Source organism: Clavelina lepadiformis, chromosome 3 (genome assembly GCF_947623445.1).
Source record: "Clavelina lepadiformis chromosome 3, kaClaLepa1.1, whole genome shotgun sequence".
Classification (NCBI taxonomy): domain Eukaryota; kingdom Metazoa; phylum Chordata; class Ascidiacea; order Aplousobranchia; family Clavelinidae; genus Clavelina; species Clavelina lepadiformis.
The window spans coordinates 16,578,390-16,593,156 of NC_135242.1; the positions used below are offsets into that span (position 1 = coordinate 16,578,390).

Below are 14,767 nucleotides of genomic sequence, written 5' to 3' on the forward strand. Positions count from 1 at the left end.
ATGACGACTTAGCACATTCAATTTAATGTGCTGCAGTGTGATATTTGGAAAAAAGTATTTCATAAATAACAAAGCAATTTTATGACAATTTAATTTAATTTGAATTTAGGCTCCATTCAAGTCCAGCAAAACCTTACTTGAATCTTTCCATCTGCTGGAAAAAAACTTAAACTGTACTGTTTGTTATTCACATTTTTTACTGTGCACAGCTTTTCTCATTTCAGTTACATGTATGCACAATTGCCACGATAGGTAGTCAACTGCTAAAAACATTTCATTAACAGTGGCCGGAGATGAAATATATTGTTTTGGTTTATTCTCCTGCTGTTTTTGAAATAATAATGATATGCAAATTTGTGATGAAAACAAAGATAGAGTATCTCAAATTATGTTAAATGCCTTCATAAAATCTTTCACAGAATAAACAGTCCCATACAGTGACTGTGACATATCCATGAATTCATTCAGATTCATGGTTGATTGTTCAGTAAATATGCATTCATAAGATGGCGGTGGAAAAAACCAATCACCTTCCGCTTTTTTCATGTGAGACCTGTCAGAAGAAAATGTTTTTAAATAAGTATCGGCTGGTATTAATTTCAGATATTGTTTGAATTCCGTCTTTAAGAGTATATCTGGTCTAAAAGCTTCTTGGCAGTAGATAGACAGCTTGGTTGGAAAAGGTAGGACGCTATCCAAATCCAAAATATATGCATGCTCTCCTTCATACTCAGAACCTTCAACAAAAAGTAAAAGAGCATGGTAATCCCATATCACAGGTTTAGTAATATCTGTTCTTGATTTCTGTGCCCACAAGGGTACAGCTTTGTTTTCATTGGACACGAAAATAACATAGAACTGTTGCAATAGGTTCTTGTGATTTTTCAGGACATGATTGCAAAGCATCCACACATTCTCTTCACAATAACACTTTGTGTAAATACATTCATCTTTTTGTGGAAAAATTGATTTGATCAATTCCTTAGTTGATGTATGAAGTTCAGATACTCCTACTGACCTCTCATTCATGACCATTCAAGAAATGTTCACACACAGGCACAAGACTAATTTCCCCTTCAGTTGCTGTTGAGTTGCAAAACATTAACGATTTACATACAATGTAATCTACAAATCACCTTTCTTGTAAACTAAAAACTTATCATACCTAACCCTGATTTTTTGACAATAACACCGTTGATTATAATTAAGGACCAGACTATAACTGACTGGCTTAATCAACCATGTACTATATTGTCAGATGCCAACCAAAGCTACATGGTTCATTTATGTAACTTACCATTTACTTGTCCCATTACCAACACAAAGATATTAAAAGCTGTTGAACATAAACTAACTGAAAGTGACTATCAAATTAAACATAAAAATATTTCTTTAACATCAACGTTAAGCAACATTTTGTGATGTTTATTTCTTAATGGTTTGTAAGTTCCTTCATTTTGAATGGTTGGCTTTCTCATGACTACGTGGGATTGTTAATCAAGGAGAAAAAAGCATCCTGAAACATTAAATCGCTAGAGTTGCAGACATTATCATTGCTCTTTGGTTGAGTATAAAAGATTGTACTATAGCTAAAGTCACCTATTACAGTACCACAGATAATTAATTGGCCTTGGAGGTTTTACGTAGTGTTCTAACAAAAGTTCCTAAAATTTTTATATTCAAATTCAAATTTCCTTTAGGTGTTTTATAAACTGTACCACAGGTATAGTGATTTCAGCTCCTATGTTCAGGTTCCTCTTGCATTAATGTTGAGTCGTCATTAACAACGAGAAAAAAGCTGTGTATCATTTTGGCCGGTGAAATCGACGCCGCTGATGAATATTGCTGAACCGTACCGGTACCTTATCATAAAAAATCCAAGGAAAAAAACAAATTCAGTTAACTATTTTTCATAGCCTATGCCAATAAGATCTGACGTTCTTTAAATGCAACTGCTGCAAACAACAATTGCAATAATTTTGCCCTTTCAATCTTTAGTGCCTCGATCCTAAACCTCTATCTTTACCTCGATCATAAACCGATGCAATTAGCGTGGAAAAAGGATTGTATTGCTTGTATTAAAGAAAAGATTACTATAAATCACTAAAGCAAGTATCAAAAGATTACTTCCACTTACCAGTACGTTCACCAGGCCTAGGTACGGTACCTTACCGAGTATGATCAGAAATCTTTGATAAGGCACTTTACATTTTTAGTAACGTTTATGGGTATTCCCAAAAAACAATACCCTTTATTCTTCAAAATAAACATCAAGTTTTCATGGGAAGAACATGGTGTGAAAGCCACATTGTGAACTAAGAAAATGTCAAAAGAACATGTTCAGATCATAATTAAAACATTAAAAAAAACGATCCGATGTATTGCTAGAATGGCAGTTTTACATGTTTATCAATTTGACTAAAATGTTGATGACTTTGGTTTGAAATCTAGGTAATGCTAAATTAATAAAACCATAATGAAATATAAATGTCTCCTTTGTTCTACTATGATATAAGAACGATATCAAGAAATGTACGTTTTTGTAGCTTTAATACTGTATCTGTAGATAATCTTTTTTTCTTCATTATAGCTCGACAAAGTTGACAACGTTCCGTAAATTAAATCAAATAACGTAACTGGATATCCGGAGTGAATAATTTCTTACAGTATTTCAGGATTAACTTCGATTTTGGTCCACGGTTTATGCCAATCGTTAATGATACCAATTTTGTTGACAAGATAGAATGTCTGAATCCAATGAAATTAAATTAGATTGGTGTTATCGGGTCCATCAGGAAGCTTTCAAGACACCCTAAATGATATGTTTGCACAGATTTTTGCACTTAGGGGACAAATTATAGACTTAGTCATATAAGTTTTGAAAGCTAAAACAAGGGCAAGACGCTAACGACGGTTGTTCCTGTTCGGTGGTCCCGATGGAAAGAAGGTTTTATATTAGGGCAATATTAGATTAAAAAATACAAAAAATGTGTATTTCTATTGGAACTTGCACAAAGACTAGCTCGGCAATCGGGCTCGGCTCGGAATACAGATGCACAGATACAATATTAAAGCTACACAATATCTGATGAACAAACTGATTTCAATAAACATTATTTGGACATTTTTCTGGAATAAGAAGTCGAAAAACATACGCACTTTTATATAAATGATTATGCAGTATTTTTACACCGTTGTTATCCGAGTCTACTTAAAAAGGAGCAGTGTTCTTTTAACTACGAATATGATAATTTCAATTTTTAGGTTAATTTTGAAAGTTTGAGTTAGTTTTTGAGAATCGTGTCAATTAAGTATGATTGAAGAAATTGCGTAGTTTAGATTCTTATCACTTTCTCTGGATTGTACTGGAGATGAGTTGTCAACGACAACTCAGAGAACGTTAAGAGACTTAGACAGTAGTGGGATTCAAATATTTTAACATCCGGTTTTCTTACTAGCAGCATGCCATATTGACCTGGGGCCGATATACACATGGGCATAAACATAAGCTTGTTAACAACCGGTTCGCGGAGGGCATTAAAATTCCAAGAACCGGTTGAATCCCACCACTGGACTTAGAGCAAAAGAACGGCAAATCCAAAAAATCTTTAAATTTGGCAATTTGTGGAATTCGGTGTTTTTAAAGCATACATTTCCGATTAAACTCGTTTTGCGATATCAAAGCCAAAACATATGCTGTCAATGTGTGAAAGTCCAGTTATATGAGTGGTTTTTGTTTAATTAGCGTTTTAACCTGATTTGTCGATTTGGCATAGGCCTAGTCATGCTATGATCTTGCCACACAAAGCCCATAAACAGAAACACTTGCAGGTAGGCCTATAACAGGATAATTAACAAACAACACATTACTACACCATTAGTTGGTCATCAAACAATCTAAATTCAAAACTAAACCCGAAAAGCAAGCAGTCTTTTCCAACAGCTGCTTTGTAGTTATCCAGCATGTTTGTAAACCCTGAATCAGTGGCATGACGTCATATCCGCTCAATGTTTAACAAACGGTTTTGTCAATAACTTTTAAAGAAGGTAGTAAATTTATTTCCAATTCCAAAGTCAAGGTATTTTTCTGGTTGTTTTTAATTTATTATTTCAGTTCCTCTTTTTGAAAGCTCAAATCGCAATCGTTTTGCACCAATTGCCGAACTATAATTACAAACGAACGCGATAAATTTTTGAACCTAGACAAACAAATTTGTAGAATTTATGCAAAAGAAATTGATATCACCGAACTATCATGCAGAAGTTTGAGAGAGCTGGTCAACGTAGCTTTCACTGAGGTCATAATTCATAGTAGAAAAGCGGTTTTCCGTAGCCCTATTAATTTCATTTTAGTATGTCGATAAATCATAATAAATCACATTTTGTTATTCTACGTAATTCGTATCCATTGCTGACTTATTAAGTAGGCTATGGAAACTGTTATTAAAGCCATACACCGTTGTTACTAGGGTTGGATTATCCGGATAACGGTTAACCGGTTAACCGATTAACCGCAGTTTTTTTTCCTATCTGATATCCGGATATAATTCTGCCGGTTAACCGGCTAAAAGAATATCGTTGCTAATGCGTTTTACACTTTTTAGTAAGTTTGAACATTCTTTGTTACGTAGAGGCTGACTCCCGCTGAGCGCAATTAAACCTTTGTTCACACTTCTATTGTCTTACTCTTATACTTTCAACTACGGTACTCGTAAAATGCACGAGTGAAATTTACTATCACGTCACAAAGAAAGCATAATGAATGATTCTTTTAATTGATGCACAATTGATGCATTGTGCTTTATAAGGAGGGCGTTGCAGAAGCAGTGAACATTAAATTTGCGTGATTTTTCTCGTATTCGCTCGTACTGCGCGTGTACGTAGATCTACAATAAAACTGTGTAATGATTTTACAATCCATTTTTCATGCTAACCTCGTGAAATCGATTGTCTCACTTAGCAGTTATTATCCGGTAAACCGGTTAGATAAATTCTAAATATACGGATATATCCGTTATCCGGATAGTAAAAATTATTCATATCCGAACTAACCCTAGTTGTTACCAAAGCCCTATCATCCTACCAAGTTCTATGGCACAAGAAGTCATCCTTACATTTTGAAACGAAATAAAAACCATATAACTGCTTTGCGTTGAACTTTTTAACATATTCACTGTTCAGTCTAATCCTAACCGACATACATAAGCAAAAAATAGAGAAAAAATGAAGTCAAAAATATACAACGTCAAACTAGAATCTTCCGCTTTTATTTCTTCATTTGCAATGCACGAATGCACGTAGACACAGTTCAATGTAAGGTTAAAATTTCATTCAACAACAATAATTTAATCTTGCACTTTTTTTTAGAAATTTACGGGTAAGTGGCACAGTGCCAGGTAGTAAAAATACTGTTATACATCTACCGAATAAATATGCATTTAGACACACTGACTGCAGATAATTAACAAATATGCTGTAGTAACAGGCAAAACACGGAAGTATTAAAGGGCAGAATTTCGAGAAGTTGGTTACAAAGAAACCCGTTACCACTGTCAACGACAAAATAAACCTTCACATATCACCATTGCAAGTAACAGCAGAAAAGCTGCTGGCTTAAGGTTTATCTGGTGCGATGTAATTTGCGACAATGCGTACCATAGCCTGCGTCGAATTAACTGTGCGGTTATATGCTGCATATGCGAAGGATGTGAGGTCGTCATGCACTGTTTTCCAGCTCAATTCACCGCTGGACATAACAAGCGAAGAGTTATTAATGTTTACTTACATTTTAGAATCTGTTCATGAGTGAAACAGTAAAATTACACCTGTACGAGGCTTATCTTACCCCCATAGCATAGAAATACTTTCCCCAATGGACGCTAACATCTCAGCAAACCAGATCGCCATCAACCAGCAGTAATTGAAACATTTGTCTACTATTTCCAGGAATTGCAGCAGAAGGGGTTCGGTGAATTCAACGACCTTTAAAAATGCAGTAAAATAATGAAGCTGACCTGTTACGACCAAAATTCTACACAGAAATCTGTACACGGCTAGTGAAGCAAGTCCAACCTGCTCGAAAATGACGCCGGTTTGATTTATCAACCACCTCCAAGATGGCTGTATTGCATTCATAACCCAATAAAATGTCGCCGTGCCAATAGAGACAACTTCCTGGAAATACGGACCTAAAATTTCACACGTCATATTCCAGTACAAGGGGACGTTGGTTTTCAGCCAGCTAAAAAACAAAGTTAAAGGCACTGCCATTACTTCAAGGAATAGTCTCGGTATAATGCATTCATAAAATAGCCGCCAATATATAATTAGAGATTCGATATTACAAACAGTTTCAAGCTTTGTAATAAGTAACAAACTAACAATTGGCATTTGCAACAAACAAACGGGAAACTCATGCAGCAGAGCATAAACACAGAGGCCAAAAATAAACCTTGACGCCACTTCCGCAAAATGTTGACTCCTCGCCCATACGTGATTGGCAAGAGATATGACACCTTTTGACTTAAGGAAAGTGTAAGTCTGTGACTTTTCCCACACGCCTCCGTTGTTTCGAACGTCCACAACCACAACGCCAACAGTAACAGAAAGCAGAGCAACAAATAGCGCAGTAAAAAAGATTCTTGTCAATGGAGTGGTATGCACGATGGGATCAGACAATCTCTCGTTCATATTCTGCAATAATACCTTGGCGTTAATGTCAAGGGGTACAAGCCATGCAACAATCATTCAAAATTTCACAAATCACATCTTACCTCACACATTGACCTAATTTCGGCAAACTCCGACCTAGAAGTTAATGGGTCTGATCTCGCAGCCGCGTCACTGTTTGTATTGTGGAACGCTCGAATAGTATCTCGAAATGGTTGCCGTGGCAACTTTCCAGTGATTTCACCCCAATTATCCAAAACATGCAGCAGGAACAATCTACAAAAATGTAAATTTTGCTAAATTTTACTTGGACCCTCCCCATGTATGTAACTAAATTGACAGAAACTGTTTAAACTTAAATACCTGGTCCAGTAGAAGCTGGTGATGTAGAGATCTCTCCATATCTTAAAACATTGAGAATTGGTCTCCATGCACTCCACGGCAAGACCAATAAGCTCACACTTCAGTAACGAGCTCTGCAGAAAACAAATTTTTTATATCATTTAGTGTTTACAAAATTGTAGAACAGTAACTGTTTGGTAAATAAATCTATTTTTAGTGTTAACTAAATCAGTACCTGTTCATTTGATACACATAGAATGCAAGCAAACAATTCTTGCTTATTTTCACTTGTACTCATTACAAGCTTGCGAAATGTTGGATAGACTTCTTGAATCCTTTCTTTTACACTATTAAGAAAATTTGCAAAATAAACCAACATGTAACAACACGCTGTGGTACTATTTGCATTATTTTAGTTAAGTTTGAAATAAAATCCTGTTAATGTTCCTTGCTATATGTGATGTATATTCTACACTTTACAGGTAATTAGCATTAATAAAATGAAGTGACTATTTGTAGCTTGCGCAGCCTGTTTTTAGAGAAAGGTGGCTAAGTTAAGAGAAAGGGTAAGCAAGAAGTTGAATTTAGCTTTTAAGATTTATTAGAGTTAGATTTTGAATAAAAGGTAGTTTCGGGTTAAGTTTAGGTTACTATGTTATAACATCTAAGTTAGGTTAATGAGGAGAAACTGTGAAAAATAGCTTGGAACGGACAAATTTTTCCCTGAAATAGTAGTAGGCTGGACACCTCAATAAAAATGCCAAGAAAGCATTTTAAAGCAAGTTATACTGTACTATTTGCTAAATACAACTTACAAAGTGGTACTTTTTGCTGTTGGCTTTGAACCAAATCTCCATCTAGCAATCTCCAAAAACTGTTCTGCTTGGATAATTCCACTTAATTCCTGCATAGAATTGTTGTTTGCTCTTTCAAGAAGACTCTCAATGTATGTCATAGAATACTGAGCAATGTTCTTCATATGCAGTGTTGGAAGCATAAGCTCCAACCAAACTAAAACAATCATTACAACTTCAGGTAATGCCGTTGATCTTGCACTATTTATAAAATATTATGCGACAAAAACGCACTTTGTTTAACTTACCTTTCATTCCACACATCAAATCATTATATCCAACTTGTCCAAGTGCCCATAGCAAGGAAAGACAACTACGATCACGAAAATGACGATTGGAATTAAGACAATATATTGAAATTTATGACCCATGTTAAACAGCAATATTATATCGAGCCATTTAACAGTTTAAGCAATGGACAATGGTAACAATAAAAACATATGTAACTTTGTTTATTTAGTGAGCATACATAAAAACAAAATGACATATATACCGTTTTGGAACATTTTGCATATGCTGTATTTTCTCCACATATTTCTCCAATTCTAGGCAGCATAAATCTGGCTGGCAGTGTGTCATAGCTTGAATGCAGAGTCTGTAACCCCAGGAAGGTATGTCTACAACATTATATCTTGAAAGTGATCAGCATGTGCAAGTAACAAGATAGACAGGTTAAATTCAATTTGAAATTTTTTTGACAGCGCAAAATATATCACCAAAGTATATACCTCTTGTGATACAATCAAGCATGGAGTTTAGACAATGTTGGAACATTAATGGAGCTACAGCAGGCTTGAGTTCACTTCCAAATAAACACATGAGAGTGTCATATGTGCTCTAAAGAATAAAATCAAGATATATTCAGTAATTAATGCATCACTCCTTCAAAGTGATGTTCATATATACTTTCTGGAACATACATTTCCAATTTATTTAAAACACATTCAACAATTACCATCAAATTATGAATACTAGTAAAATAAATCGTAAGTAAATTAACGATAAGTCAATTACCTTCTTGGCTTTGCACAACGGATAATTCAATGGGTGTCCACTAAAGGTTGGACTTTCTTCAGCACATCTCAAGCTTATGTTTAACTGGGAAGCGATGTCTTTAAGCCAAATCTGGAAAAATTTATACTTCAGTTTTACATTTAAAACTGTACTGTAATTAATATTAGTTTTTACAAGGATATTTCTTTTATTTCATTATTGTTTTACCAAACTTCTTCATGTTATTCAGCACATATCCATTACCAAGTTTGGCAATACAACTACATACATAATAAATCATTGTATATTGTGATGCTTGTATTTCTCAAAAATTTAAATTATGGCAACAGGCATTTAATAGTCTGCGTTACATTAGAGTTGTTTGGAAACTTTTCTTTCAATTGCACAAGTTGGTCATCAAGTGATAGATTTTCCTGCAAAGATAAGTTTCCCAATTTGAGCAAAATGTTACCAAATTACCCAATTTTCAACTAAACCTTAATGTTAAAACAAACTCGTTAATTAAGCTTATACAAACGAGATTTTAAAATATATCAGACACAAGCAATACATTTTTCAGAGCTTCTTCTATAGTCCTGTAGTTGAATTTGGGCTCAGTAGTCAGCTTTTTTGTTTTCTTTTGTTTTGTTTTGCTAGCTATTTTCATACCTATAAAGCAATCACTAATCAGTGACTTCTTGTACAAATACAGACAATACACAATTGCACATTGTAGAAAAATACACATAAAAGATGGAGATGTAGAAATTCAAGTCCAATTTATATATTGTTTCCAATTTTTAGAATCCAATTTTTGTTTTATAATTATAGAAGCGCTTTCATGAGTACACATAATCGACTTTGTTCAGTTAAAGGGCTTCGTTTTTTAACTTCTGAACTACAATAGAATAGGATCCAAAATTCTGGATTCGGAAAAAAAAATATTCAAGTGTTTTGTATTGTATATCCCTAACAAGTACACATATTATAAATATACATGACTTGCATAAGCACAAATCATGCTAAACAATGTCAAGTAGGTAAATTAACATGATAGATGATATGTATTATTTTGTTTCAAAGCAAACAAACACTGTCAAAATAAAAAAACTATGTAGTTTATGAAAAGCTTGAAAACATTTAGTCATACATCATACACTTAATTACAACTGAAAACTACCTTGCTTTGGATCTTGGTTTTGAATATTCGAAGTATCGTGAAGCGGTTGTCCAATATGATCGTTGTCTCTTAAAACTGACTGTGCCTTAGCATAATCTGATGAAAAATAAAATCATTCAAGAGAAAATTGCAATTTGAAGCAAAAACACAAATTTAATTTAATAATTATATTACAACCATCAAGGCTGCCAAACAAAATTTAACAAACTCCCTAGTTTAGCTTATTAATTAAAAAATAATTCACTTAAAAATATGACAGCAACCTACCAAGATCTTGAACTTTTGGCATATTATTAACTAAATTTTGTCTCTGTGCTCTTGTTTTCGCTTTTGCTTTCCCAACTCTTTTCCATTTGCCATCATCAGCTGTACCATCCATTTTTCAAGTTACAATCTACTAACACTGTTTATATGCAAATTGCAAACGTACTACACGGCACGACTAATTTCATAAACGTTCTGCAAAAACAGCAAACCCAGATAGTTAAACTATCAATTACTGGGTTGCAATAGATTTGGGACATGGCAATCTCATCCAGGTAACTAGCATCAATTGAGATGTGTAGCTGGTTTAAGAGAAAGGACATGGTGTTACTGCCAAAAAGGTGTTCTGTTTATTCTCATTTTCTGAATTGAATAACTTTGTTAACTTACTGGCCAGGTACCACCGTCCACCACAAGTGCAAGTGTACCCAGGAATTTTGTTTTTTGCCATTCGTTGGATGACGTCAAAGTCCAATGCGTATGGATTCAAACCACTGTAAAACAAGAACTACGCAACATCTTTTCAAAACTTCTTTTTAGTCTGCCACTACTTCACTGGAAAAAATTGAGCACTTGAAGCTATTTTTCACAGTTTTTTTGTCAACCTAACTTTATTGTTTTAACATAGTAACTAAAACCTAACCTAAATCTACTTTGTAATCTAAATCTAACTCCAATAAAAGATTAAATAGCCAAAATCAACTTTTTGCATGGCCTTTCTCCTAACCTAACCACATATCTTTAACAGCAGGTTGCGTGATCTACATTCGGTGAAATAGTCACTTTGTTTTTTCATCGTGTAAAGGAATTCATATGCTACTCACCTGAGCGAAATCTTTACAATCAATGCCAAGAAAGCTTGTATCTTGGTGCTAAAGGTAAGTCGTAAGTCTTGTGTTTGTGTATTATTTAGACCAGTGGTTCTTAAACTTTTTTCCCCCAGCGCCCCTTTTCAGAGGTTTCCATAGTCTGCTGCCCACCATAATGAAAGGGCTGTGTTAAAAATGATGAGTGTTTAGTGAAAAGACCGGCTTAATCACCAATCCGGTTGCCTTTTATTTGGGAGAAGCGATATTATTTAATATATTAATAAGAGTAATAATAACAGTAATAATAATAACAGAAATAATAAGAGAATGGTTGATATAGAAAAATACACATTAATAAAGCAGGAAAAATGTATTTAATGGCTACCTTTGGCCTGGTGAGAACTTGCCAACTTAAGTATATCTGGTTCAATATTTGATAAAAAGAGCCTCAGATCACCCTTTTTACTTATTTGCAATCTATTTCTCTGCTTAGTTAAGAGTTGCATGACCGAACTGAATCCCTTCTCTGAAGAGACCGAACTGAATCCCTTCTCTGTAGACTGAACTGAGCTAAAGCTTACTGTCTTAGCAATGAAATTGCGTTGACTTGCTGTTAACTAACTCTTCGGATTCTATGTCTACTGTTACGTCATAAACGAAATGTTGGCCTAAGTAAAAAAAAGAAAAAGAGAGAAACGTTCATAAACGGTACTCTTGGTAGCCTTTGCATTTTTTTTGGAATTTTACGATTCGACTAGAAGAGCCAAAAAAAACATGCCGGTGAGCCGCAGTTTGACCACCACTGGCCTATACAAAGCAAGAGTATACATTGATCTTGATCTAGCAGAACTACTAAAGCAAATTTGCAGTGAGGTAAATATCGTTACACCTTCTGAATATAACGCCCCCTGATTATTTCCGCCCCTCTAAAAATCAAAAGCGCCCTCTAGGGGGCGGTAGCGCCCAGGTTAAGAACCACTGATTTAGACGAATGGATTAGTGAAAAATACTTCATGTTGCAGTACCAAACAATGATTTTTGCAGTATGTGGGGATACTTAGACGCAGAAAACATTGGAGAATGGGATTCAAATTGAATCGAAATTCTTTTCTGGTTGGATGTGACAAGTGTAGAAGATGGTATTATAGAAACTGCAAGGGAATGTCGGACTAGTAACTAGAGACTGGGAATGCATTGCATGTAAATGCGTAAAAATAAAAAAAATCAATTGACATATTCTGGAAAGCATCCTACAAGTGTTTTTGTAAAGTCGAAATAATTTACAACTAAGCTTTGCTTATCTACAAAGTAGAATGTCAGCCAAGGAACAATAGATGCCACAATGAATTACTCTATTGGAAAAGGACTCCAGACTTGTTTGCCAGCAAATTATCAGCAAGTATTGCATATTTTCAAAATAGAATGACAGCAAAATAAGATTATGGACATAATATCCGAACATGTTTTGCAAAAAGCTACTGTACACAGATTTCATTTGTGGCAACCATACAAACACTCAATACAAGTATTGTAGGTTCTTATTACAAGTAAATAATTAATGTTTATTTGAGAAAATTTAGATTCTGAAGTTTTCTGTTAGCGTCAGTTTTTTTTTCTTCATTTTACAATTTGAATTGACTGGATTTTTTAGACGCCACAAAACAAATCAGGCTAGAAAAAAGTCTTTGTGCTTTACCTTGGTTAGTGCCACTGTGTATCGAACACAGAACACGAGCTGCATTTATTACAAAGTCAGCGCTCGAACCACTCAGTAGCTTACTAGCTGACTTGGCAAGCAATACAGGTTGTACGCCGATTTAATAGTCCTGTAGTTTGATCTACTTCAAATGAACGAAAATGATAATAATAGCTAGATGATAATGAAAAGCTACCGGTAGCCTTATACCACAACCACAAACAAAAGTTTAACCACAGACCTGCAGGGTGCATATCAAATTTCTTCGCTATCTCATAACTAGGTACACAATGAATATTTCACAGAAAGTAGGTCATGTAGCCAGTAGTTAAAGATAGGAGGTTAAGTTAGGAGAATTGGTTTGCAAAAACTTGATTTTAGTTATAATTCCAATGAATTCCATATTTAGGGTTAGACTTATACTTAGGTTAGCCTGGTTAGGTTTAGGTTACTATGTTAGGCCTATAACATTAACGTTAGCTTAACAAAAAACTTTGAAAAAGAGCTTTGAACGCACAATTTTTTTCCGGTGAAATAGTGGCAAACTATCCTTTACTACGGTATTCGTATTCTACTCTACACGAGCCATCTGTCAGTCGGTAGAAATCTAGAAATTGTAGACTGGTATAATGATGAATTGATAATGACACGAATACAATCCAACTTTAACCAGTGCCTGGAGGAAAATCCATAGACATTGCATGAAAAAATTTAGCATATTTCTATAGCTACTGGTTAATATTTATTAAATTTAACACTTATTTAAAAAGAAGTCTATGATAAAAAACATTAAAAACACTTGAAAGAAATATAAAGCTTGCCAAATTGATGTATTAACTTTTCTGATTTACATATAGTTTTATCAAAGAGAATAGAAGACCGTCTAAATTCTGCTTTGTATTCTTATATTTTCCAGCTGATTTTCCATACAATAAAAAGTTAGCTTAGTTATGTAATTCATTTTAGTTTTAAAAATATTTTATTCAAAACTTATCAAAAATTGGTATATTGCAAATACCTGAATTTATCATCAAATTACATCTTCAGCTCCACCATAGTAACTATGGCTCCACTTCTGATCTTGATATTAAACTCTATTTCTATGGTCTTTGCAGTTTGCACACTTTGGAGTATTCCCGCTTAATCAACATCACATTTTCAAGACATATGTTTTGTTGTTGTCTTTCCCGGCAAACATTTCGTATAAAGATACGATAGGACAAAAAAGGGCTGGGCTAGGCTAAGGGCTCTACTACAAAGTTTGTACGGAACTGAAAGAAATTTGATTTCTACCCCAAATTCTCTGGCGTGAAATTGCCGTTTTGCCCTATTTTATAAGCTAAGTATTACTTGACGTGGCGCAAATTTTGACATACCGACAAAAATTATTGGCGCATTTATCTGACGCACTGAAAGCAAAATTTCCCAAAAGGGCTAGGGATAGATTAATTTATGAACGCTATCTGTTATAATTTCTACATTTGCCTGGTGTTCTTAGAAGTGACGCTTGTAGCTGTGGGCTCTCCCATTTGTGATATTGTGGATGAAATGTGTTATGACTATGAGTTCTGAAAAGACTTTGGTGGCTGGTGGCAGACGTCATTTGTCAATTCCGGTATTATTCACCGAGGCGATTCCTGGTAGGTTGTAGGCTTTGTCTATTCTGCTATTAAATTCTGCACTAGACCCGAATTGAGTAGGCTAGGCCTATGACATTACAGATCACAAGTACACAACCAAATGACGTCACAATTTGAGTAGCAGGGGTCTAGTATACAAATGCATTACGCGGTTGTGCACTAGGCCCAGAAGTATGCGATCATCTGTTTTTCCCCATTGACTGTGCGGAGCAAAAATTATGACTAACCTTAATTATGCTAACCCTTATAATTAGAACAACAAACATGCGCATTAAAAATTAATGAACAAGAAAATTTGGCAAAAAACCCAAGAGCTTAAG

At 34.6% G+C, this 14,767-nt stretch overlaps 2 protein-coding genes across 3 annotated transcripts; both read right to left on the reverse strand.

The window, feature by feature from the left end:
* Window positions 1–294: 294 nt before the first annotated feature.
* Window positions 295–2,124, reverse strand: LOC143448394 (protein N-terminal glutamine amidohydrolase-like). Its single transcript, XM_076948118.1, has 2 exons — window positions 1,719–2,124; window positions 295–1,516 (listed from the first exon to the last, which is right to left on the reverse strand). The coding sequence occupies exon 2, from the start codon at window positions 1,033–1,035 to the stop codon at window positions 382–384; it is 654 nt and encodes a 217-aa protein (XP_076804233.1). The 5' UTR covers window positions 1,036–1,516; window positions 1,719–2,124; the 3' UTR covers window positions 295–381.
* A 3,127-nt stretch (window positions 2,125–5,251) lies between these two features.
* LOC143448395 (transmembrane protein 214-B-like) lies at window positions 5,252–13,385 on the reverse strand. 2 transcript variants are annotated; one of them, XM_076948119.1, is made up of 18 exons: window positions 11,127–13,385; window positions 10,693–10,796; window positions 10,306–10,404; window positions 10,039–10,134; window positions 9,430–9,527; window positions 9,230–9,292; window positions 8,880–8,990; window positions 8,594–8,702; window positions 8,359–8,482; window positions 8,114–8,178; window positions 7,827–8,022; window positions 7,247–7,358; window positions 7,033–7,145; window positions 6,774–6,945; window positions 6,452–6,693; window positions 6,073–6,241; window positions 5,846–5,982; window positions 5,252–5,746 (listed from the first exon to the last, which is right to left on the reverse strand). In XM_076948119.1, exons 2-18 carry the CDS (start codon window positions 10,751–10,753, stop codon window positions 5,614–5,616), a joined length of 2,100 nt encoding a protein of 699 aa, XP_076804234.1. In that variant the 5' UTR covers window positions 10,754–10,796; window positions 11,127–13,385; the 3' UTR covers window positions 5,252–5,613. The 2 variants fall into 2 exon arrangements, with proteins under 2 accessions (XP_076804234.1, XP_076804235.1); XM_076948120.1 differs by lacking the exon at window positions 11,127–13,385 and having other exon boundaries at window positions 10,693–11,000.
* Window positions 13,386–14,767: the final 1,382 nt, after the last annotated feature.

Coding starts and splice junctions, on each gene's coding strand:
- LOC143448394 (XM_076948118.1), bottom strand. CDS start 1,035: ATGGTCATGAATGAGAGGTCAGTAGGAGTATCTGAACTTCATACATCA.
- LOC143448395 (XM_076948119.1), bottom strand. CDS start 10,753: ATGGCAAAAAACAAAATTCCTGGGTACACTTGCACTTGTGGTGGACGG. Junction 8,483..8,593: donor GCTTGATTGTATCACAAGAG/GTATATACTTTG, acceptor ATAATGTTGTAG/ACATACCTTCCTGGGGTTAC. Junction 8,023..8,113: donor TTTGATGTGTGGAATGAAAG/GTAAGTTAAACA, acceptor TGATTGTTTTAG/TTTGGTTGGAGCTTATGCTT.